A 26442-nucleotide genomic window follows, 5' to 3' on the forward strand; every position below is an offset into this window, starting at 1 on the left:
CATGCCAGCCTCATTAAAATATGAAAACCTATAAATGTTTGGGTGGTTTTAGTTAAAGCAGACACTTTTTTCATCTGTGTGATTTTGACAAAGATCAGATCACATTTGATGGTGATTTTATGCAGAAATGTAAGAAATTCCAAAAGGTTCAGTTACTTTTTCATACCACTGTATTTATATAGCCGCTGTCACTGCAGTTAAAGACGATGTTAATGCACGTGCCACTGCCATGTTGCATGCACTGATTATTGTTCTCGCTCCTTAGCAGACCGTGGGTTGCCATATAACCGTTCATTTACAATGTTGACGGTGTAAATGACCGGTTACTTCGGGTATTGAAGAAAAGGCAGTATAGTCACATTTTCAGAATCTTAGTATCGACTTGGTACAGAAGTTTCGGTTTTCGTTACAACCCTATTAAGAACATATCCTGCATTTTTGATCGTTCTTGAGTTATCTTGAACACAAACACACAGACAAACAAACAAACCTCCTTGGGCAAGTAATCATAACCATTTACACCTAAACAGATAAAATATGCTATACTATGTCTTTAAAAAAAAAACAAAACAAAAAAAAACAATTCAACATTAAATACTGTAAATCCACAAATCCATTCACAGTCTACACCGAACAGAAACTGAAAAGCAGCAAAGGTGGGATTAAATTTTCCTCCGAGAGTTCACATTAAAAATAGATGCCGATTTAGAGAAGATTAAAGTGCAGCACAATTTAATAAGTAATAGAGATGATGTTGGTAATCCTTGTTGCTGCTGTTTAAAAATGCAGTCGACCTGCAACATGGGAGGATATTGTCAATATGACACACAAAAACACAATACTACATTTAGTCTTTACAGAACTCGTTATTGTCTCATGTTTAATTTCCATTGTTCCTTGCTTGTTTCAGCTTTGCTCGATGAAGCTGTCCCGAGATGACTTCGTCAGGAGCCCAACTACATTTATCTCTGAACATTCCCTTCGGCACCAAACTCTTACAGTTTACACCATGAACAAAAAATATTATTAAACCTCAAGGAGGTGAGTGTAGAAGAACATTATGAATAGCTCTGAGAGTGTGTCTGCTTTGTGCAGTGGAAACCAAGATGGGAACCTACAAATCATACAAATATGTAAAACTAAGGTAAGGTCCTGATGGTGCAAACTCATTTATATGAATCCACACCGAGCAAGAAAAAAAGCTACGGAAAAACGCCTATACCTCTTTTTAAACATAGCTATATGTAATTACATATGCAATGTTCCTGCCAGAAGGCATCGTTATAGGGAAGTGAGAAGGAACAAAATAATCGCATGCAAGTCACACTTAAATCAACATTTTCAAGCCGTGTTTAAAGGGACAGACGACAACTTTATCATTCGTGTTTTGAATTTCATTATAATGATGTGTAATAGTCAATATAAAAATGTAAATAATAGCCAATATTTCTATTAAGTGGCTGCCTAACATGGGAGCAGAGACGGTGCTAGTTTAGCCAATCAGATATGAGTATCAGGGATTGTCCACCTTTTTTTTTTTTTTTTTTTTTTTTTTTTTTTGTGATTTTGCTTGATTCCATCAGTATGTATGTACGTGGTTATAACTAATGTCACAAAATCGCTGCACTCGTGTTTTTTTTGTTGAAACATTATTCTCCCAGTTATCAGAGGTGAAAGTTGCATACTGAAATACTTTGAGCAATCAAGGTCCTTTAAGTGCCTGTGACAGGATAAAAAAGTTTTAAATAGCATTATTATGTGAATTAAAACAGACAGAGATATGCAAAATGTCATGATTGTTTCAGTCTACTCCAATATTTTTACAGGATATTCTTTTTATCGAAGTATTTTTCACCAATTGCTAAATAAATGGTCTAGTCATGACAAATAAGTCTTGTGCTAAATGGAATATGAAATATTATAAATGGATTATTCAGTACGACAGGGCAAAATTACTGCATAATGGTCAAAACCGCCGGCTTCTTGAACCTCCAGAACAGTATTTTATGCCACAGGAGTTAGTCTGCCTTTTATCATTTCCCTGCCCCGGCTTGGGAGACTGAGGAAAGAGCATAAACAAAACAGGAGGCATGACAGCTAGGCTAAGTGACATGCTGACCCGAACCTAGCGTCTTTTCTAAGTCTTTTTCTCGCCTTTCAAAAATGAAAAATCGCACAAAACTACTCCAACTCATGTCACACACGGCGGCAGGTTTGATTCAGCGATCGTCCAGCCCCGGCAAGTTTTGGCTAGCCCTAACCCAAATTATGCAACTTTATAATATTTTTCTCCCAAAGCTTTTGTGATGGGGAATAAGACCTCTTTTACATTCAGTTGAACTCTCAATGTTATCCAAGGGTGCTAAAAATGTTACATCATAAACACACATGTGCAACATGAAAATGGACACATTCCAGAACCAGGGACGAAAGCGAGGGGCTCTCCGAGCCCAGGCCGAGGCACGCCTTTATCGCCCAGCGAACATGGTGTGTGACAAGCCGCCGGTCGTCAACCGAGTGGCTTTATTGGTGGACAGGGAGCATTGTCACCCACAAAATGCAAGCCACCTCCTAATTAAAACGTTTGCCATTATCCCAGTATTTGACATAACATAAAACACATCACTTACTCACTCATCCTTCATGCGGTTGCTCCATTGTCATACTTGTTTTGCCCATTAATCCATAAAGCTTCACACCACTCTCCCTGGTGTAGCAACAAAAGTTTGCAGCACATTGGGTTGGCGTGACGCAAAAAATAAACGAATTAATCCGCAAAATCAGCTGAATCCGCAGTCCTTCTGCATACGATATTAATGGCTGTATTGTGAGGATGGGTAGTCCACTGACGTCACATTCGCCTTCTTCCTCAATCTAAGACCGTGGCCGAAAGTCATCATTTTCGTAACGCGGGATTTAAAAAATTGAATGAATATATCGATCGCTTCCACACACATCCAATCGGTCTATTTCATTCAGGAGTAGGGGTGTGAGAAAATATCGAAATGGTGATATATCGTGATACTTTGTATCCCAAAAGGTTATCGATATGCTCCTGCCAAGAATCGAGATATCGTTTTATAAAAAAATAAAAAGGAACAAACAAGTTGCTACCAAAATTTTCCACCATAATAGTGTCTCAGTTAACACTAAGGCTGCATTGATGGTGCTTGACGCCCAATCCATTTAGACTAGGAACGTTCGTTCATTCGAAACCAGAGCATTCACAGTCATTCTCTGATTTTTAGGGCATTTACAGGTCACTTGCTGTACATTTTAGGGCAGGGGTCAGCAACCCTAGTCCTCGAGTGCCACTATCCAGCTTGTTTTCCATGTCTCCCTCCTTTAACACACCTGAATCAAATAATCATCATCGTTATCAGGCTCCTGCAGAGCTTGCTGATGAGCTGATCATTTAATTCAGGTGTGTCAAAGGAGGGAGACATGGAAAACAAGCTGGATAGTGGCACTCGAGGACCAGGGTTGCTGACCCCTGTTTTAGGGCATTTACAGGTCATTTCCTGTTGAGTTTGAGTCACTGCCTATTCATTTGGGTGATTCCGAGGTCACTTCCTGTTCTGTAACTCTAAACAGGAAGTGACCCAGGAAATAACTGAAAATCAACAGGTAAATGACCCTAAATGGCCCAAAATTACCTCATTGCCTGGCATTGGCTGCCACTGACGGCCATAGACGTTCAATCCGTTTGAAGTGGGAGGGACCCTCCCAGTTCAAATGGATTGGACGTCTACTAGTGATAAACTTATTCCATTTCACAGCAAAAGCATGTTTTTCTTTTTATTAGTTTGTAGAATATCCCTGAATGATTTCCTGACCAATGTATCGATAATCGCTGTATCGCCATATAGTCAGATCATTGTTATCGTAAACTTTGTATTGCAAATCGTATCGTATCGTGAAGTACCAAGAGGTTCCCACTCCTATTTAGGAGCATAAAATACCACGTGTGATATGAAATAAACATGCTTTTTTTTTCATTTAATAATGCTTGATGTTGTCTGTCCCTTCAACGCATTGGCGAATGATCGCTGCCAACTTTCCCAGTTCTAAGAAATTGGACATTTTCTGCCGTCAATGGCACTTTTAAACATTGTCATTCGCCGCCTGTGGTAATTTGGACACCCCAGGCCTTCCACATGCTAGCCATTAGCCCGCCGTCCCGCTGTGACGCCGCTATTCAAGCATTGTCCTGCGTCACGTGCGTGACGAGCAATAGGCCCATAAGAGTGTAAACCGGTTCCAGGCCAGCATCCATCCCCCCTGCTTACGCCTTCCTAGTGAATGAAGATGTTTACAATGCACATCACCAGAAAGAACAGTGGAGTGTTTAAGCTACTCATCTGTCAAATGACCCGCGCTGATGCACGCTGATCCTCGGACACACTGCTCACATTGTGCTTTATTGGATTAGTCAGGCTAAGTGAGAGATGGAAGTACTCTTTACTTAAGTACAAGTAGAACTAATTTAACTTTGAAAAAGTACAGACTTTGAATCGTCCAATTAAAGGGGAAGGTTCAGAATTTTTGACATCAGGCTTAATCTTCAAATTAGCGAGGGTTTAATTAGTCGGTGGAGTGGATTTCAACAAATTCCGTGTAGTTTGTTAGTTATTTGTCGGTTTCCTGAGTGGCTGAGTTAGCGCGAGTCAATTGGACGGACTTAGCATGCCAATAATAAACAACATACAGTGGGGCAAATAAGTATTTAGTCAACCACTAATTGTGCAAGTTCTCCCACTTGAAAATATTATAGAGGCTTGTAATTGTCAACATGGGTAAACCTCAACCAGGAGAGACAGAATGTGGAAGAAAAAAAAAAACAGAAAATCACATTGTTTTGAGTTTTAAAGAATTTATTGGCAAATCATGATGGAAAATAAGTATTTGGGCAATACCAAAAGTTCATCTAAATACTTTCTTATGTAACCTTTGTTGGCAATAACTGAGGCCAAACGTTTTCTGTAACTCTTCACAAGCTTTTCACACACTGTCGCTGGTATTTTGGCCCATTCCTCCATGCAGATCTCTTCTAGAGCAGTGATGTTTTGGGGTTGTCGTTGGGTCTGGAGACTGGCTAGGCCACTCCAGGACCTTGAAATGCTTCTTACGAAGCCACTCCTTTGTTGCCCTGGCTGTGTGTTTGGGATCATTGTCATGCTGAAAGACCCAGCCACGTCTCATCTTCAATGCCCTTGCTGATGGGAGGAGATTTTCACTCAAAATCTCTCGATACATGGCCCCATTCATTCTTTCCTTTACACAGATCAGTCGTCCTGGTCCCTTTGCAGAAAAAATGCCCCAAAGCATGATGTTTCCACCCCCATGCTTCACAGTGGGTATGGTGTTCTTCGGATGCAATTCAGTATTCTTTCTCCTCCAAACACGAGAACCTGTGTTTCTACCAAAAAGTTCTATTTTGGTCTCATCTGACCTTCTGGATCATTCAAATGCTCTCTAGCGAGCCGCAGACGGGTCTTTACGTGTACTGGCTTCAGCAGGGGGACACGTCTGGCAGTGCAGGATTTGAGTCCCCGGCGGCGCATTGTGTTACTGATAGTAGCCTTTGTTACTGTGGTCCCAGCTCTCTGTAGGTCATTCACTAGGTCCTCCCGAGTGGTTCTGGGATTTTTGCTCACCGTTCTTGTTATCATTTTGACACCACGGGGTGAGATCTTGCATGGAGCCCCAAATCGAGGGAGATTATCAGTGGTCTTGTATGTCTTCCATTTTCTAATAATTGCTCCCACAGTTGATTTCTTTACACCAAGCGTCTTCCCAGCCCGGTGCAGGTCTACAATTTTGTTTCTGGTGTCATTGGACAGCTCTTTAGTCTTGGCCATAGTGGAGTTTGACTGACTGAGGTTGTGGACAGGTGTCTTTTATACCGATAATGAGTTAAAACAGGTGCCATTAATACAGGTAATGAGTGGAGCCTAGTTAGACCTCGTTAGAAGAAGTTAGACCTCTTTGACAGCCAGAAATCTTGCTTGTTTGAAGGTGACCAAATACTTATTTTCCACTCTAATTTGGAAATAAATTATTTAAAAATGAAACAATGTGATTTTCTTTTTTTTTTCCACATTCTGTCTCTCATGGTTGAGGTTTACCCATGGTGACAATTACAGGCCTCGCAAATCTTTTCAAGTAGGAGAACTTGCACAATTGGTGGTTGACTTAATATTTATTTGCCCCACTGTACACACACATGAAAATCATCGATGACCCATGCAATCAATAATGTTTGCTATGTTTTAATGATAAACTTACTAAAACATACCACTCTATGTCAATAATTGCAGTATGAACAGCAACATTTGTAATCCAGAAGCTCCGCAGAGGAGCAGGGCAGAGTGATATCACATTTATTATTTTTTTTTTCACCGCTGATTTTTTTTTATGTCGTAGCTAGCAGCAAGTAACCAGTTTATATTGTTCCTCATTATTGATAGGAAAGTTTCCACAAATTCTCTTTGCCCATTTCTTCTGTCTGTTTACACAGCCTCCTAATGCACAATTCGCCATGTTGCCGTCCGTCAGTTAACTCAGCAGACTGATGCTGCATTCAAGGAAGGTAGAAAGTCAGTTTTCAACCTTGATCTGGAAATATATCATTAGAACACCTCCACTATTTGAACACTTACGAGAAGGCAGGTTTGCTGGAGGTAAAAAATGTCTTGATGACCAAAAAAAAAAAAAAAACGCATGTCACGATCAGCCATCTTTGCTATTTACATTCGCTTGGAACGCTTTGAGTTCCCACCTTCCTCGAATGCTGCGTGAGAACGAGTGGCCGAAGCACTCCTCTCCATTGTGGTCGTATTACGCATCTAAAAAAAAATAGTCTTACAGAATGAAATGAACTACGGCAGTTTTTATGTGACATTGTTTTGGCCTCGTGGGTATTTTGGAACAATGATCTGCATTTTGAATTTATTTGACTATGTTGGATGTGTTCGTAGATCTGTATTATTTTTTTACTGGCATCCTAAGTTTGCCCAATTGACTTGCGCTGGCTTAGCCAATAACTAACAAACTGCACGGAATTTGTTGAAATCAACTCCATCAACTAATGAAACCCCATTAACTAAGATTTAGGTTAATGTCAAAAATTCTGAAATTCCGCTTTCAGAATAGTAAGGGGAGGGGGCAAATGTGTGTCAAGCGTTGGTCAAAACTCAACTGCGAATTGGATTCAAAAATAGATGTGAAAATTCGGAAATACCTCACATGATCAGTGAGGTAAATAAGATTTTTCTGTTCCTCGGATTTATAGCACAGATGTTCTCTTTTAACATTGAAATTGATGTAAGCATGCATGAGAGCCATTGTTTTGCTAAAAGACTCAAAACAACCCAAACTGCATTTTATACATTCCTGTGAAAAAAATTGTCTTCAACAAACATAATGATGAATGCTTGCCTCACAGTCTGTCCAAACAATCTGTACTGAAGCATAAATTGTAGTGTAGTCCTCATGACCACACGGTTCAAGACCAAGATTAGCCAGAGACCAGAACTTACAGAGACCAAACAAGACCAGGATTTTCGTAAGTCAAGACTGAGACAAACCGAAATGAGAACATGAGCATGAAAATCCATTACTAAAATTTGAAAAAATGTCTGTCTGTCTATATAATGTCTTTGTGCTTTGATTTTTAAATACGATAACTTGTTGTTATTGCGAGCGTTCCTCCCAGTGCCCATTATGTGTTTAAATCAGGCATGAAAATCTCTCACCTTTCGGCGGAATTCACCGTTATAGAATAAAAAAGGGTGACCTACGTGAATTGTGTTGATCCGAGGAGAAAATTTGTGTGTGTGTGTGTGTGTGTTGGGGGGGTCATGTTTTTAATGTCGGATGCTTGGTATGCAAGCGGGGAAAGCAGCACAAAGCCAAAAAAGTGCACCAGAGTGGCCAAAACATTGACTTATTTCAACGAAACAAAGGAGGGTACACTGTTGTGTCCTGTCTCTTCATTGCCAAGCTTGGCTGCACGTCGGCCGTGAATGAACACCTATAGGGCTGTCACCCAGTTGTAATTTCGGAAGAGGACAGGAGACAATTACCGGTACAAGCTGACAGATTGTAAGTCCATCTAATTAACTAACGACATGTTTTCTTGAAGTTGCTCAGCCTGTCGCAATATGCAATGAGTCCATTTATCGCATGGAAAATAAAAGTGAGGGTGGTAATTATCACAGCTGCGTTTTATCGTCGCGTGTGTGCATACATTTATGCGTGCGTGTACACGTGCGTGTTGGCATATGAAACTCCAGTTCCTTTTACGGATGTTCATTGGTCATCAACACGCCGTAGAATTAAAGTCCAGACTTACAAAATAAGGAAACACATCTATATTAAACACTGGAAACGTTAGCATTGCTACCTTGAGGCTAATAGGGAAAAAAGACAACCTACTTTAGCCTGCCATAAAACATTGGCGAGTCTTCTCCAAAACCTAAACATGGGTTAAAAGGTGACACTTCAAACATGAAAAATCACTGGTTACCAGCATTTGCAAACGAAAAAAATGAAAATTGATTACTGACACCACAGGCAATGACAAAAAGAGCTTTTTTTTTGCGGAGTATAAAGCTTATTGTTAGTGGTTTAGCGAATGTACTTCCGGTGAACATTTCAAAACAAAAGCACGTCATGTTCGTCATATAGATAACTTAAGAACTTAAGAATTCAGATTCCACGCTAAGAATAGCTTTAAAATGACACCCTTTATGAAAAATCTGATTGGCAGTGATTATAATACTCATATATAGTACTATACTATAATATTAATTAATAATTAAAAAAAAAAAAAAAAATTATGAATTGTTTTGACTCATGCTGGCAAGGTGAAGTCAGTGTTCTGAATCTGTTTACATCAAGGGCGTACGTAGGTTTGCATAGGGACGGTAGGGACATAACACTACCAAATTTTCAGGATGCTCGAATTGTCCACAACAACTTTGAAGCAACCTGATTTGTACTATATAATAACTCCAGTTTTATAGATAATTTCGATTGTCTTTACATACTGTATGTTGTAGGGATAGAATTGACCCTACCATTATTAAGTAAATTATTTTCATTATGTTCCGACTTACATTTACTCCTTTTCACTTGCTGAATGTGCCAGTCCAATTTTTTCTCTCTAACACACATTCGATTGGCTGATGTCTTCACCCCCCCCCCCGACACACACACACACAGATACTCACAGCCCAGATAGAAATGCAACATGTCAAAAACATGCCACCTCCTCCATCCCCTTCAGAGAGGAGGGATATTAGAAGTTCTTTTCGGCCAGTAGCAGCAGCCTTGTCAATGTTGCAGAGGTGGGGAACACACCACTAATTTTCCAACCGAAAGTCCGACATGCATCAGATTCATAACATGTAACAGAGTCATAGCATAACATTATTTGCTAACCTGCAAAACTCGAGTAGGAAGCTGCTTAGAAGTGTGTTTGTGTTTTGTACTGTTAACGTTAATTGAACTGTGAGAAATGTTAACCAAGATTTACCCCTTACTCCCCAATTTTCATTTTTATTTAATTTATATGGTCATTAGCCTATCAATTATTAGGTTCATATTTGTGAGAAATATAGCCCTGACACCCGTTCACCCAATCTGTTTGGTCTTATTAATGTCCCGCCCCCAGCAAAAAGTGTACATGCAGGTTATGCTGTTATATTGTCCCTACCATTGTTGGGACCAAACCTTCACCCTTGGTTACATTCCATTCTTTTGCACTAGTTATTGCTATCAGACCTACATCAACGCCCATGTCCGGCCAACATCTTCACGTCTGGATTCACACATCTGACAATCACACTAATCAATGAACTCACAATGGACCGACAACTTTACCTAAGTGCTACGTCCAGTAAATGACTTTTGGGAAGAAAATTCATGTGAAGACAAAATAAACAAAAAGCTGTTCATGTATCGCAATGTGTAATGCTACCCTATATTGACTGTGTGTCCTTGGTTGGTTGAAGGGGACGGGACTTGATAGACTAGAGCTGGGAATCTTTGGGCACCTAACGATTCGATTACTATTACGATTCAGAGGCTCCGATTCGATTATAAAACGATTATTGATGCACCCCCCTCCTTTTTTTTTTTTTTTTTTTTTTTTGTACATTAGTTCCAAAATTGTTCAAAAATACTCTCAGGCTAAACCAAACTACTATTTCAGTATCAAGTTAACATATAGCAGTAAACAAATATACAAAAATAACAGTAAATAAAAAACTCCAGTCCTCATTCTGTATCAGCAGCTTTAAACTACATTCAATTAATTTAATGTTGTGAATCAACCGTTAAAGTTGTTAAAATTGCTCCCGTTATTCCATAATTTCCCTTTTGTCTACTTTCGACATGTGAAAGTTTTAAAACTATTTTAAAGATAGATTCAAGTCAATATTTTACCGATTTAGGAGTATTTTAGATAAAAAGTTAATTTTTGCTTGGAAGGTTTGCTACAACAGCCTTGCAGGGAAGTGTACTGCTTTAAGACGGCGGCCGATTACCAACGCCCGCATCTAGTTTTTTGTAGGTGTGCTGCTAACGCTACCGAATCTATATTGCATCTAGTCCTATATAAATGATATCTACCGTAACATTATGTGGATGTACTTTGTAGCAGCTTTTCGGCAGCAGTCAGGTATGTTGTTGTGTTTTGTTTTTTTTATCTCGTGGCATGAGTTCAGCTAGAGCCATGAGTTGAGCATTGGCATTACCCGACTGGCTGGGTAATGAGAAGCATGATGTTTAGCTACTCTTGCTCCGTTCCTCATTGACCGCGCGGCGCGCTGAGTGTGTTGTACTTCCGCTTTACTTGGCATATTTCAATAATCGGAATTTGGATGTTTGTGAATCGTTCTCGAATCTTCCACGGCCGAATCGCGAATAATCTAAGAATCGGAAATTTTGCACACCTCTACGATAGACATATGCTTCTTCCGTCAGCCCTTGTCTTTTTTCTTCGGGTTAATCATATCACAAAGCTTGTAACCGCAATGATACTGATGATGATGACAATAAAAAAAAAATGTGATGAATTTCAGTGTTCCAAAATGTTTTTGTGAATTAATAGGTGTCATAAAAAAATTCATTGCTAAAGTGGTTTTAAAAAATAAAATTAAAAAAAAAAAAGGGGGGGGGGGGTTTGATTAGAATTTAAGATTAGTCGACTAATCGTGAAAATAGTCGGTTGACTAATCGGGAGATTAGTTAATTAGTCGTTTGGGACAGCCCTAGTTGTATAGTGTTCCGGAACATATTTCCTCCACACCCTTCTCACCCCTGACCCATTTTCATGCCTGTTAAATGTTTAGATATGTTAAAGTGTTTAAAGTTTCAATAGATTTCTTGATTGTGCGTGATCCCCGATTATCATTGTTTCCTCTAATGATGTAATGATGATGTAATGCAAGTGCAATACAGCAGGTGAAAACCCTATCTCAGTGTGCGTTTCATCAAATATGTGTTATCAGAATCGTGGGAAACTGGTGTTGGTGATACTCCACCTACAAATAAATGTGAATATTTTTTTTATTTTCACTGTTTAACGGACTAAACAAAAGCAAAAAACACATTTTCACGCATTTTGCCTCTCCTGTGGTTTTCATTTCCGCCTCAAGATGGCGCTGTAAGGCTTCTGCGCGAGGCTCTGGAAGTCTTTTCGTATTTTATCCTATTTCATGCCATAATAAGAATAAAATCGGCATCTTAAGCGCGGCTAATTGGTTTGTTGATAGTGGAGCTTTGTGGAAGAGATCGCTCGAGAAAAAAGTCCCAATTTATAGAGGAGTTTGGAATAATGATAAAAAAATGTGTGAACGTCTTATTGACTCCTCCTGCTTGGAGGAGGAGGCGGGCCTCGGTGCACCTAAACAGTCAGAGGGTTTATGTGCTCGCCTCAGTCTTAACTCTACCGCAACCTCAACCTTCAGACACTAAAGTCCGCTTCTTTCCCTACATATTTAAGCTCCGCGTCCGTTTTTGTATGTCACAGGGGCGAGACGACCCCCCGGAGAGCGATCCCTCGACAGGACGTGATATGAGCCGTTCATCGGCGTGAAGCGCAAGAGAAGAACCGCAAGGACAGGGACGTGCGCCAGGCCGAGAAAGCCCGAGTCGAGCCGAGCCGAGCCGTCGCGATAGAAGCCACCATGCCCGGCTTCGACTACAAGTTCCTGGAGAAGCCCAAGAGGCGCTTCCAGTGTCCGCTGTGCAGCAAGGCCATGCGGGAGCCCGTCCAAGTGTCGACCTGCGGCCATCGCTTCTGTGACACCTGTCTGCAAGAATTTCTAAGGTACACCTCAGTTTGTCCGGCTATCTTTTAATCTGCTCGTGTGTGTGTTTTTGCATTGATACTGGAGACGGTGCAGTTTCGGTTGAGCTTGGGTAAATAAAGGGGATGTGTAGGCGTGTCCTGCTCACCTTTCCACGGTGTTGTGTTTACACTGCACAATGACACCAGTGCCATGAGATAACACTGTGACAGATTCGATTGGGCTCAAGGCCCACGACAGTTTCACATCATTAGTATGGACTCACATGCACACAAAACGTGCATGATTTGCTGTGTATTGTCTAAACATTGTGGTGATTTGCTTATAATGCTTGAAATTTTGGCTGTTTATTCTTTGGGTTAGAAACCATAACAGAGGGGAAATATGATTGTATCTGTATGTGTGTGTGCAGTGTCACAGGTTTTGTTGACACTTGTCTGTGCACTTACATTTGCCTTCTGCAACACATACCAAAGATTTAACAATTGGCTGAAGTCGCGTTGCACTCAAAGAGAAAAAGCTAATACTGTAGTACATGAAAGGTGGTTGCCTTTGAATGTTCTATTTTTGTACCGTTGAAAGATTGACCCTTTGTGTTCCCATACAATCCATGCTAGATTTTGATCTGTATTGACTCAAAGAAAATGTCACGGTACCTTAAAGATACAGTGTCATTGCCCACCCCCTTCTATAAAGTAGCATTGAATTCACTGTAGTTTAAGATTACTTACGGTGGGGAGAACAACTATTTGATACACTGCCAATGGGTTTTCCATTTGACTGTGTATCAAATACTTGTTCTCCCCACTGTAAGTAGTGCTGGGTAGAGGTGGAAATCTTTGGGCACCTAACGATTACGATTACGATTCAGAGGCTACGATTCAATATGATAAATTATAAATTGATTATTGATGACCCCCCCCCCCCCCAAGCTATTAGCTGCTTTTAATGTTTCGTACATTAGTTACAAAAATTGTACAAAAATCCTCCCAGGCTTAAATAAACGAGTATTTCAGTATCACGTTAACAGTTCAAAATAGTAGATAAAATACTCAAGTGCCCATTCTGTGTCATCACCTTTTAACTACCGTATTGGCCCGAATGTAAGACGGTGTTTTTTTGCATTGAAATAAGACTGAAAAAGTCAGGGTCGTCTTATATTCGGGGTCTAGACCCATTCACGACGCTAGATGGCGCCAGATATCATTGAAGCGAATGCTGAACTTGAGGAGTAATGTTCTGTCATGACAGATCTCAGCTACTCTCAAGTTTAACCAGTTTGCATTATGTTATTGCAATGTTTTTCCTTATTCAGATTTGTTTCAAGACTACAGTTACAGTTAGACCTCACTTTGATGGTTAATGCAGTTATTGCAAATTTGTTGTCTTATCACAATAGATTGGTTTATTTAGATTTCAAAAACCAGAAGCCATTCATATACGAATGTGATTGCACTTTAGTTTATATATTTAAATGTTCAGATATTAAGATTTGAATGAGGCGAAATAACATGCTTTTTCTCTCAAATATATTGTTATAATCATTTGTTTCAGATGTACTGTAATTATTTTCTGTATAAAATTTAATTTGGTGTTGAAAAAGTCTTTTTTTCAAACTTGAGTCTTGAAAAATAGGGGGTCGTCTAATAATCAGCGCCGTCTTATATTCGGGCCAATACGGCACATTCAATTAATTTAATATTGTGAATCAACCATTAAAGTTGTAAAATTGCTCCTGTTATTCCATAATTTCCCTTCTGTCTACTTTCGACATTTGAAAGTTTTAAAACTGTTTTAAAGATAGATTTAAGTAAAAAAAGTTGCCCATTTAGGACTATTTTAGATAAAAAGTTAATTATGTTCGCTTTACAGATGGAGCGCGACAATGCGTGAGTGGGTCGTGCAGTGCATGCATAAATTGCGTTAAATATTTTATTGTGATACATTTAAAAAAAAAATTAATTACCGCCGTTATCGGGATAAATTTGATAACCCTACCTTAAGCCAAAACTAAAGACTCTAGATGAGTGTACCATATTATGTCTGTAACGTTAAACACAATTAGAAAACGATTTAATTTAAAAATATATATATATTTTAAAAAGGCATGACCGATATTTTTTTGCCGATTCTGATACTTTGAAAATGACGTGATCGGACCCGATCGATCGGGACATCTCTAATTTTTATAATATATCATTGAAATTGATTGTCATATCTACTAGTATACTAGTATGTACTAGTATTTACTGCGTGCACTCTGAGAAAACAAGTATATGATGTAAAATTTAGTTTTTTTGGGGGGGGGGCCTTGAAGAATTCACAAAAAAAGATTCTGATCACATCATTTAATTGATTTACTTTGTGTTGCTTCTTTGCTCTATACCGTCTTAGTACATTTAGAACATGGTTGTGAATCTTCCTGTCCCGTTTTTGTTGGTAATGCAGGTTTTGCTTGCATTTTAGATGTGCACCAACTGAACTCTTCAACCGACCAGCACAATCTTACATTGATTGTCTTTTGTTAGATCCTCATGTCTGCAATTTTGCCCTGAGGTGGCATGAAGGCCCGATAGTGTATGTTGTGTGAGGATGGGTAGGTCAGACTGGGCCAGTTGAAGGAGTAAGGGGGGTCAGTGGGGGTAATCTTGCCTCCAGTCTAGGATTAGATGCAGAGACTATCGGTGGAAAGCTCTGAGGGATCTTTCACTCAGAGGTCAGACAAGCCAACTCCAGCCTTCACCTCCTAATCTGTCGCTCAACCTGGCAAAAAGATGTCTTTGTTCATATAGAAATGAGCACATGATACTGTATTTACTTTGCTTAAAAGTATTTAAATTCAACCATGAGGTGTAGAGGCAACATATTTTGATTTTAACATATATCTTTAGAATAAAATAATTAATCTTTTTTAACACAGAATTCAGGACTTTAAACTGCCTTTTTTTTTTGTGGCCATCCACGAACGCATTGAATCTTTTCATCTACATGCACGCCATTCAACCCTCCCGTACATCGACCACAGTCATCTTGTTTTTAGCTCATCGCGGTTTATTGGACAGACACCAACTTCTAAAAATACAAAAAAATCTTCAAAACTCATTTCTTACCAAAGTTTTATAGGTCATAAGAATGTTGTGGTTTTTGTTTGTGCGCTGCCTCTCCCATGGGGCCGATAAAGTTCAGCCAAACTGGTTTGCTGTTGTTTTCATCACCATTAAAAAAAGAAAAAAAGCCTCTTACTTGGACTGTAACTCTAACCAGGCCTTGAAGCCTGAAATCACCCTGAGGGGGGGAAACTCACGAGCGAGTAGAACCTCGCTTGGAAAGAGGAACATGGCTAACGATTACGCCAGTGAACCATTGGATGTCCGACAAGCGAAAATACAATGACAAGTTTATGATGAGCTGTCAGGAAGCTGGGCTCATGCATGCTGAAAAGCAGAACCGGGAGCTGTGCTGTCGACTCCCACGGAGACAGAGATGACCAACCTATGTATGTGGTAGATGAGTGGCTGCGTACTGAGTCGCGGTCAGCTAAGGTGTAAGTAGGATTTAGCCCTAGTCTACCTGCAATCTTGGACATCCTAGCGTGATGTGTGACTTCGCGAGAAGTAGAAAAAACTCCACTTGTTGCTAGTCATGTGAACCTACGGCAAAAAAAAAAAAGTGGTTTCGCAGTATCAAGGTATTGCAATGATAGCTCTAAAATGTGTTATTTTGAGATATATGAATTAAAAAATCCCCAAAAATACTGTTTTCCATTGAACATGATTTTTTTTTCACAACCTATTTGCAAATTGGCAGATGTTTACAATGCGGACGACTTTACAAAAGTAGGTTAATGGTAGAGAAGAAATTAGTTAGCCGTCTTGGCATGGTAACTAGCCACATCGTCTGCCTCATTACCAAACTTACATTATAGTATTTCTTTTACCTTTGCTAAACACACTAAACCAGCTTGAGCGAACTATTGTAGCTGGTGGGAAACGTTAATGACGGCATTTACGTACCTTAAATTTTGTGTAAAGTGACGGATGATGATTGTCAGGGAAATTCAACTTTGAACTCCAAGACAAGTGTGTCACTGACAGACACAGTACAGAGCAACAACTGGAAGGGGAGTGGTGAGCGCTGCTGTTCCAAGCCACGGATTTCTCGCTACATTTTTGGGACCTCAAAAATAGCTAATACCGTAATTAGGGTATGACGGAAAATTTGAGTGGTTTTGAAATCGTGACGTTTTCATACCACGGTACACCTTGAAACCGGTAACCGGCACAGGCCTACTTGTTGCATACCCGAATAAGGCTGCCCCAATCCATTATTTAGATGACAGGTGTTAAAGTCAAGGCCCGGGGGCCAGATCTGGTCTGCAACCTCATTTTGTGTGGCCTGTGAAAGTAATTCATGTGCATCTTGTTTTGTCACTAAAATTAAATTTAAATGAAAAGTTCTGTAGCCTGTCTACATTTTCAGGTGGTACTTGAATTAAAATGCTCGAGAACCACTGCTTTAAACGATTGGTTACCATTGACTAGGGGTGTGCCATTTTAGGCACCCCACGATTCGATTCGATTACGAATCAGGGTGCTACAATCCGATTAATGAACGATGATCGCGGTGATGACGATAATCGCTGTTATCGCGATTATCACGATTATTGATGCATCGTGCATTACTACTTAATACAGTAGTCAAAGAAATTTATGTCCATTATTTATTTAAAATATCCTAATGATCCAACAGGTACAATGGAAACATGCCCATACAACAAAAAGCTGCCCTTAAGCTGCTTTTTAATTTATTTTTAACAAGAAAGTGCAAAAACATTAACCGTTTTATTTATTTTTTTACAAGAAAGTGCAGAAATATTAACCATCTTAAAGGGAGTACTTATTTCTCTCAACAATACAGTAAAATTTACGCTGGTGGAATGAATTCCACATTTTCTGGAAACAAAGTGTCTTTAGAAATAAGACTTCTTTTAACCAATATACTTTGTTTTCACAGAATTCTGTACTATTTTGCATGTATGTAGTGTTACCGCTGTACTTAATCGTGGTTTTACACGTTCTGCATATGAAATACACGTTAGCAAATTAGCTAATTAGCTTAGCGCTCGGCGCTAACTATTAACATGTCAAAAACAACAACAATAAAGGCTAAACAGTACTCACCTCTTTTAGATGCACACGGGTCTAAGCAACACACTCAGGACATTTTTCAATTGAAATGGCTTAAAACTACTGCTGGACATCTAAATGACAAGGAGCAACGAACTATCTCCCGTCCACTCTTGCTCCAAAAAAAAACAACTTCCGAACAAAAGCGCGACCACCGGGTCGTGCTTCTGTCCCTGTCTGTCTAATACACAAATTTATTTTCCAGTCTTATAAAAAGGAGTAAATCTCTCTCTCTCAGTAACCGGTAGCATCCACCATAACGTGCGCGCGCCCGTTAACGGTGCCCGGCAGCAGAGGTGTCTTGAATTTCGTTCTACTACAAGCGGCTGCCATAAAGTTAGGGAAAAACATCGTTTTTGAACCTTTATGAATCGTAATCGAATCATCACGTGTCGAATCGCGATGCAAGTAATAATCGATTTTTTGAAACAGATCGACGAACTAGTTACGCTAGAATGAACTGTTTTTACTTTGGCCACACAATGACTTAACATAAAAACAGCAAATTACTACTTACAACTAAGACTGTCGCAATATGCAATAATTATATTTATCGCGCGATAAATTTAAATGAAGGCGGTAATTTTTCCGCTGCGATTTATCGCCTCGCGTGCACGTGCGTGCGCGCATGCGGCAGACGTGCTGTTAAATGTTCGCATTCCTCGTTACCAACTGCGCAAAATGCATCTTCATTCCAGGTCTGGCAAAAACTAGCGCCGGAGCCAATCGTTCCCATTATATCCTATTGTTCAACGTATACCGGCAGCCTCAATGCTCCGGAGTGACTGTGGACCATCTACGGTGCGCCGGTGTTGTTGACGTGTGGGCGCTCCCGTCAGGAGTGACATTTTTCGGCACAACGCCGGATATTTACAACGAAGTCCGGCAAAACATTGTTACCGACTTGGCTGCTACAAACAACCTCGCTTTGACAATGAACAGCTGAATGAAATTAAGAGCACTGTGCTTCAAACTCGTCCTGTTTATGAAAGTCGATTGTCATATGCTGGTGTTGTGTAGTAATGAGCAGATGTGACTTCAGCGGCGCTTGCTAACATCTTTTAATGCGCCCACACACTAAATTTCATGAAATGGCAAACTAGATGTGCTACGTCCCATGCCATTGGCTACGTGAGCCCAGAGTGATTATGGGACACGTAATCCATATACTACATCGATGAATTCTAAACTGTCATGACTGAATGGAACTTAAGAAGGCCAAATCAATCCATACCAGTGACTATAGATAATGTTGCAAATATTGTTAATTCAGTACGTGACACAGATGGATTCGGACCACAAATAGGATGTCATGCTCATGTAGTAAACCTAGCAGCTAAGAGAGCTGTAGCAGTCAACAGTGTGCCCTGCCTCACTTTACAAACAGTAAAGATTGTTCTCAGCACTTTTATACAAAATTTCTTCAGATCAGTAAGAAGTAAGCACATAAATGTTATGCACTAAAATGCATGTTTATACGATGGCAATTTAATTTTTGCTCGTTAGCAAAAAAACAAAACAAAAAACGAAACAAAAAATTGTTATTTTTTTTACAGAGCATTAAATGTATTGAATCGGATCGAAAATCGTGTCCCCCGTATCAAAAAATCGTACCGAACCGTGACTTAACTGTATCGTTGCATCCCTATGGAACACCACTGCAGAAGCTATGGCGGGAAAAGTTTAAGTTATGCTTAAGTTATTAAGAGCATTTTTTTTTTTTTAAACACATTTTATTTATTTTGTGTTTCTGTGCGGTATCAATATTGTTGTTTTTTACTTAAGAGGCATGGTCTGTTGTTTTTAGTTGAGATTTCTTAAAAAGTATTTTTAAATTTAAGAGTAAATATTTATCGCGTTTAAATGGGTGTACTTGATCTATTAATATATACTGTATTCTCTCTGTGTTATTGTAAATTGGTTTTTAAAAAATTGAGGGGGGAGCAATAATATCGCATATCGCAATAATTTATGAGAATAATTATCGCACACTAAAATTTGTTATCGCGACAGGCCTACTTACAACACTCAAAATAAGGAAAACCATCTACAACCTTCCCACTGTTCGAAAAGCTTTAATATTATTTCATAAATTAACTCATCAGCTGCCATTAACGATGATAGGCATCCAATCCATTTTTATAGTCAATTAATCGTGACAGCCCTACATCCAAATAAAAACCCCTAATGATTGTCACCTATTTAATTAGCTGTGTGTGGTAGGAGAACGCAGCTCCATTCACTCGGCGAACCGAGCCAAGTTGGCCGACGGCCCGCATCCGTCGTGCAAGCGCCGTCCTTTCCTCGCTCACGAGCCGAGTCAGGGCTTGCTGGTCCAGTTTAAGTCAAGAATTCTGTCGCATGGCATTACCGCCGCGTTCATCATTCTTCCGACACTCCGTACCACTCAATTGTCATTTTAATCCTTTGCCTGTGACTTGGTACTTTGCTTAGTTGTATGGTCTACCTTTTGCTGCATCGGTGTGTTTTCTTCTCTTGAATAAAACACATCTTCACAGAACAAACAATACAATTTAGGCTAAGCAAAACTGCTGATTGGGTTCCGACTCCAAAGTAGGCTAATCGGAGGCATTTTACTGACCAATCAGCTACTTTATTTTTATCCATCCACAGCTTAGTGTTACTTCCTCTGATTAGTCCCTAAGTTGCATAAATGGCGCTATTAAGGCTTCTAAATGACTTATTTATGATTTATGAATTAGTTAAGGAGAGAAGAAAAGCTTTTTTATTGCCAAGCTGCACACAATCCCAGAGGTTGATGTTTATATTCTCTATTCGCTAATGATGCCTGTGAAGTAAATAACTGTAACGACTGTGTTTAGATGTATTCAGGATTCATGGCATCATTAAAAATAGGTATTAAAACTAGGGTTTCAAGTTTAGGTTCGAGGTTAAATAAGGCTAAATGTACATCAGTGTTTTCTCGGCAGCTGCAGGCATTTCCAGCCTCAGTAACTCTCTGTTCTATGCGCTCAATGACTGATGGACAGACGGACATTCAGAGATGTCAACAAAGTCGTTCAGATGCCCTCCCTGCAGGTGTCCTGAAGCTGCGCCGGGGTTCGCTTCCGCAGCCCAGAGGGAGGCTGGACGATGTAGTTCCGGAACGGGTGGTCGAGTTGCACACAGATATGTTCTGTATGAGTCCAAAAAAAAAGGCTGCCATTGACGGTGCTCGACGCCCAATCCATTAAGACTGGGAGCGTTCATTCATTCAAAACCAGACCATTCACAGTCATTCGGTCCGATTTACAGGTCACTTTCTGTTCATTTTAGGGCATTTACAGGTCATTTCCTGTTGAGTTTGAGTCACTGCCTACTCATTTGGGTGATTCTCAGGTCACTTCCTGTTCTGTAACGCAACATAAACAGCAAGTGACCCATAAAATACCACAAAATCAACAGGAAGTAACTGAAAATCAACGTGTAAATGACCTTAAATGGCGCAAAATAGGCCTGTATTGGAAAAAACTATTGCTGCGATTTTTGGGGGGGTTTGCGATATATTGCGATATTATATTGCGATATTAAAAATTTTTTTTTTTTTTTTCTTAAAGAAATTTTTACTAGATGACTTGAATAGCAGTTAAGAAAGACTTTTGGATGACTGTCATGACCACTGTGCACAGTATTCCATCGTTTTTTGCGGTTTTTGGGACCAGAACCCGCCGCGATAAGTGAAAAACCGCGAAGTAGCGCGCACCCCCCCCCCCCCCCCCCATTTTTTTGTGTGTGTGTGTGTGTGCTCAATGTATTTATTCAGATCTAGCACTGGCAAGAGATACATATAAGACATGTTTTTCTCAGTTAAGCACTTCAAATGTAATATTTATGATGAGTTTTAAACATAACTGTCCCACTGAATCATTTTTAAACAAGAATAAAGTACTGCAGTAGAAAAATGCTTGGCTTTATTAAATGCTTCTGTTTACCTAACATGGCTATGACTCTTTGAGTGACATGTAGAAATGACAAACTCCTCATAATCACTTCTGGCGGTTATTTTATACGTCTCGAACGTCTCCACATTCTCCCCCCACAGACACACACATTCATTCCGGGCGCTTCCTTGCAGAAACTGTTTAACAAGTTAAACGATGATTGACAGATTGCTGCCCGGCTTCTTTGGCCAGATCAAAGCCATCGTTAACTTAAATAAGCAAGTGCCGCAGTGACTGAGGGACCGTTTACATGGTGACTCTCCGAGAACACGAAAAATGTCAAATTTGCATTTGCGTCTCCATTTGAACAATGTCGTGATTCCGCATGAAAACGATGTAGTATTCATGCCAGGCCCTAGGGGGCAGTGCAGATTTACTGGGTGACAGAGAATGATGCACTTTGACCCCACCAAGCTCCCTCAGCCCGGAAAAAAAATATGCCCGCCCACTCGAAGCAATATTTTTTTCTTTTGTTCAAAAAGGCACAAAAATTCAAACGTTCAACATATTTAATTTAAAAATATTATTAAAACAGTAAATTAAAGCCGACATTCCGCCGTATTTGCTATTTTTAATGTTTAGTAGCACCGCTGCGCACACCCAATGTGACGTGTACGAGTGCTGACGTTAACGATGCGGTCTTGCGCCGCAGGAGCCTTTGATATGCATGCTGAGGAAGCCCCCCTCAACCCCCTGCAATCGGATTCTTCCACTTTGGAGGCAGGATTCAGATTTTTTCGTCTTCGCCTTCCGTCTTCGCCGACGCCATATGCACGCGAGGCGAGTCCGCAACTCAGCCATTGCGTCTTTGTGTCGCAGAGTCGCCATGTAAACTGCCCCTGAGAGCTGGGAAAGGGGGTGAGAGAAGCTGTGCGAGCGAATGAAACAGAACAAAGGTTTGTGGATTGGGAAAAAAAACAATCGCACGTCCTTGCGATGGCACTATCGCGCATACGCACATCGTGATGGCGATGTTCAAACGATATATCGTTCAGGCTTAGCGCAAAATTACTCATTGCCTGGCATTGGCTGCCACTGACAGCCATAAACATTCAATCCGTTTGCAGTGGGAGGGATGGCAGCGAATGAACGAATGTTCATTCGTTGCCACCCTCCCAGTTCAAATGGATTGGACGTCTAGTAGTGATAAACTCATTCCAATTCACAGCAAAAGCTTGTTTTTCTGTTTATTAGTTGTTTGTAGAATATCCTATAATGATTTCCTGACCAATGTATCGATAATTGTTGTGTCGCGATATCGTCAGATCATCGTTATCGTGAGTTTTGTACCGCAAATGGTATCATGAGGTACCAAGAGGTTCCCACCCCTACTTTCAAGCATAAACGATTCTTTGACAAACAATAAAAAGCGGCATGTGTTTAAGATGAAGCAAGAGCAACCAATGTGAGCACATTCCTTGGGAGGAATCAAAGGTTGAGCAGCACTTTTTCAACTCACGTCAACGTTTAAAAAAAAAAAGGCAAGTAAGTGGATCAAGCTGTGAGCTCACGTTTGTGAACGTAATCCAAGCCAGGCAGGAAACAGCCAAAATCTCTCTTTCGCGTCTGACGGCTTGGAGGAAATGGACATTGACACCCGATAGGCGCCCATTAGTGCTGTTTGGAGGTAATGGTGAAAAAAGCTAAACATCAACTCCAAACTTTCCCACCCATTAGTCAGCTGCTTGGTGGGTCTCCGTTTTTGTTGTTCTGCTTTGTTTACTAACAAGTGGAATTCTCCCATTGCAGAAAAGTAAACAACATGTGGGAAGCAGAAGGAGTTGTAAGTTTATATTTGTTCACGAAAAGCTAAAAATGCTGGATTAGTTATATAAGAGATTTTTAAAAATAATTTTTAATTTGTAAAAATACACCAAAAATATAAGAAAACAATCCAAAAATATTAGTTGAATAAAAAAATAAATACATTTGGAGAGAAAAAAATATAAAATATAGCCAATATTTTAAAATAATTGAAAAATATTAGACAAAAAATTATAGCGGATTTTTAAATGACAAAAAAAGTTTTAAAATATGTAATAACAAGAATTTGAATATTATTAAACAAAAACTACAATACCTGACAAAGTACAGTGGTACCTCGACATATGAGCGCATTTATATCCGACGTAAAATTTCACTCGTCATTTGCCAGTGCTTGTTAAAGTTAACGATGAGTGACAGCCGTGGAACCTTCGCCTTTGCCCGAGAAGCCTGGGAGCGCTATACGTGAGAGAGGCCGCTTGTTTAACAAGCTCAACGATGATTGACACGTCGTTGAGCTTGTTAGCGGTAGTGTGAGTGGACATGCATTGTGTGTGTGTGTGTGTAAAGCCTGAGTTATGCTCCCGCGTTGCGGTGACGGCGCAGCGACTACGGCGTCATTCGACATTCGATGGTTCTCCGGCCAGATGACGCGTTGCTCTGTAATTCACCGCCAAGCCTGTGTGGGGTGCGGCGTTATGTTTGTACGGTTTTGGCGCATGCTTGTTGACTTCCTCTTGTCTAGTTTAACGGAGAAAAAATAAACAATGCAAGATTGAATTGTGGATCTTCAGCTCATTAACATTGAATAAATGTTGATCGTACAAATGTTGAGGCGTAGGCGACGCAGAAGACGGTTTTGAGTCTGTCCAACTTTTGATGCCGCATAGAGAGTTCTAGCCTCAGGTGGAAACCAGCTAGCTGTAGCAGCTAGCTTCAAACTGGCGTTGAGCACTGCGTCCAGCGTTTTGTCCGAGGTCTGCAAAGCCCTCCAGCCGGATTTGTTTGCCGTGTCTTACAACCAGCCAGTGGAAAGCCATAGCAGATTTCGGGCATCTGTGGAATTTCCCAAACTGCGTTGGAAGCATTGATGTTAACGTTGTCATAAAAGCACCGAGGCACTCTCAATCAGTGATGTATTATGTGCAGTGTTGGGAGTAACGCCGTTATAAATAACACCGTTACGTAACGGCGTTATTTTTTCAGTAACAGGGTAATCTAACTAATTACTTTTTCCTCCGTTACTGTTACTGATGGTCAAAAGCGGTGCGTTACTTACTCTGAATAAATTGAAGAAACTACCAGCCGTGTCGAGTCGAGACTCTGCTCTGTTGATTTGTCATCCAAGACTTGGGGTGCGTTCAGGTTCGAGAATAGCGCACCTACTTCTGACTCCAAGCTGTTTGTCCCTGCTCATTCAATTAGACAATGCTTTCCAAAGTTTGGTAACGTTTCTGTGTTTGCTACACCTGATGCTAGCCTCGTTCCCATCTCCCACTGTCAGCCAGCAATAATTCTGCTTCCATCTTGAGGACGGCAGACGCTTTGAAGGTGACGTGAATTGTCGGGAAACGAGCCTACCTGAATGCATCCCCTCGAGAGATGCGATGGAAGTGATTGTGATTGGCTGAGGGTTAGAGTCATGTGTTTTGTAAGCCAATCAGAGCCGGTGATTTCACAAGCAAACCGGAACAGCGCGTGCGGCAAACGCACACGCAAAACAGATGCACAGATGGCAGAGCATTCAGAAGAAAAATTGTCCTTTAAGAGGTGGAGATAGAGACACTATTTCAAGTTTGTCGAAATCAAAGGAAAGAACCTGCATGTAATGTGTTATTTATGTCCCGGGGCAAAACCTTTGTCGACATCTGTGGTAAGCAATTCAAATTTGCTGAAGCACCTAACAAGTTAACTACCTGTCTGTTCTTCTCTATTCCACTGACTCGAATACTGCTCAGAAAATTTCAAATTCTTTGACATACAACAAGTTCTTTTTAAAGTAACGGAAATAGTTACTTTCCCTGGTAACTAGTTACTTTTACTATAGAGTAATTCAGTTACTAACTCAGTTAATTTTTTGGAAGAAGTAGTGAGTAATGTAACTAATTACTTTTTTAAAGTAACGTGCCCAACACTGATCACGTGTGAACTGTCTGTTGTTCAAAATGAAACATCAAAACTCAAAACCATACAACTAACTCTTTTGACACCAAACCTATGCTTTACTCTTCATATACTTGAAGTGTGTCACGTAAATAAGTCACAGACTCACAGCAAAGATATGTACACAATAAATGATGAAGTGCACCGATCAAAAATACGACATAAAGTGATAAAAAGCTGGCAGTTTTTGGCCGACTGGGTCACCGCTTCGTGTGGCCATTCGATTCCGAACACACGCATACTGCACTTGTCTCGGTGGTTCTTCCATTTTTTTTCATTCAATCGCTGGCTGACCTCCAGCCCCGTATTTTCAGCAATCTCCTCCCACGAATTGCTTGCCATTTGGCAATCTTCATAATGTCTTGACGAGACATTGCAGAAGTTGTCGTACTTGCTTTTCGTTGATACGCTTGTCTTCTTGGTCCATTTTTGCGCGTAGAAAAATCATTTTTGAGAATGGTGGTGATTTCGTGCTTAACCGGAAACAACAGTCTGAGCGGACCAATCATAGTCCATTTCCACCACGCCACACGCGTTGACACGACGCAAAGTCAGAAAAAAAGAAGGACCCAAAGAGGCTACGGCACAGGGTCGTAAATCGGGTCTTCCTTGACGGCGCAGGTCTGACGCGGAAGTATAACTCGGCCTTAAGTGTTCAGGGTGAGTGGATTTTAGTGGACTCACTCAATTAAACATTTGATAAAGGCACATATTTTTCTACGTTATTCTTGTTTACAAATAATTTGGTGGGACAGTAACATGTTGATTTTTTTTTTCGATATCGGATCGGGATGCTGTATCGGCAGATTCTCAAAATCAGGTGACTTGACTGGGGTGCAAAAATATGCAATTGGGACATCCCTAGAAAACTTACAAAATATGAAATGAGAAATACAAAAATATTTCACAAATAATGTGGTAAGAAACACTTGAAAACCACTTGAAATAAATGGAGGGAAAAAAGTGGCACCGTGGGGAACAAATACAAATATGTATACAGTATGTATATTACCAATACAAAATGGGGAAATAAAATGAACGACAATT

At 40.2% G+C, this 26442-nt stretch overlaps 2 protein-coding genes across 4 annotated transcripts in view; both read left to right on the plus strand.

The window, feature by feature from the left end:
• LOC130911198 (serine/threonine-protein kinase Nek8) overlaps positions 1-2418 on the plus strand; it is a 29456-nt gene extending 27038 nt beyond the window's left edge. For both annotated transcript variants that reach the window (XM_057829004.1, XM_057829005.1), the window contains exon 15: positions 911-2418. In XM_057829004.1, coding sequence (XP_057684987.1) covers positions 911-939 — 29 coding nt within the window. In that variant the 3' untranslated portion in view covers positions 940-2418. The remainder of the gene's footprint in view (positions 1-910) is intronic.
• A 9501-nt stretch (positions 2419-11919) lies between these two features.
• LOC130911163 (TNF receptor-associated factor 4-like) overlaps positions 11920-26442 on the plus strand; it is a 73883-nt gene continuing 59360 nt past the window's right edge. For both annotated transcript variants that reach the window (XM_057828940.1, XM_057828942.1), the window contains exon 1: positions 11920-12340. In XM_057828940.1, the coding sequence (XP_057684923.1) occupies positions 12198-12340 (143 nt within the window). In that variant the 5' untranslated portion in view covers positions 11920-12197. The remainder of the gene's footprint in view (positions 12341-26442) is intronic.

This window comes from Corythoichthys intestinalis, unplaced genomic scaffold, assembly GCF_030265065.1.
Source record: "Corythoichthys intestinalis isolate RoL2023-P3 unplaced genomic scaffold, ASM3026506v1 HiC_scaffold_23, whole genome shotgun sequence".
Classification (NCBI taxonomy): domain Eukaryota; kingdom Metazoa; phylum Chordata; class Actinopteri; order Syngnathiformes; family Syngnathidae; genus Corythoichthys; species Corythoichthys intestinalis.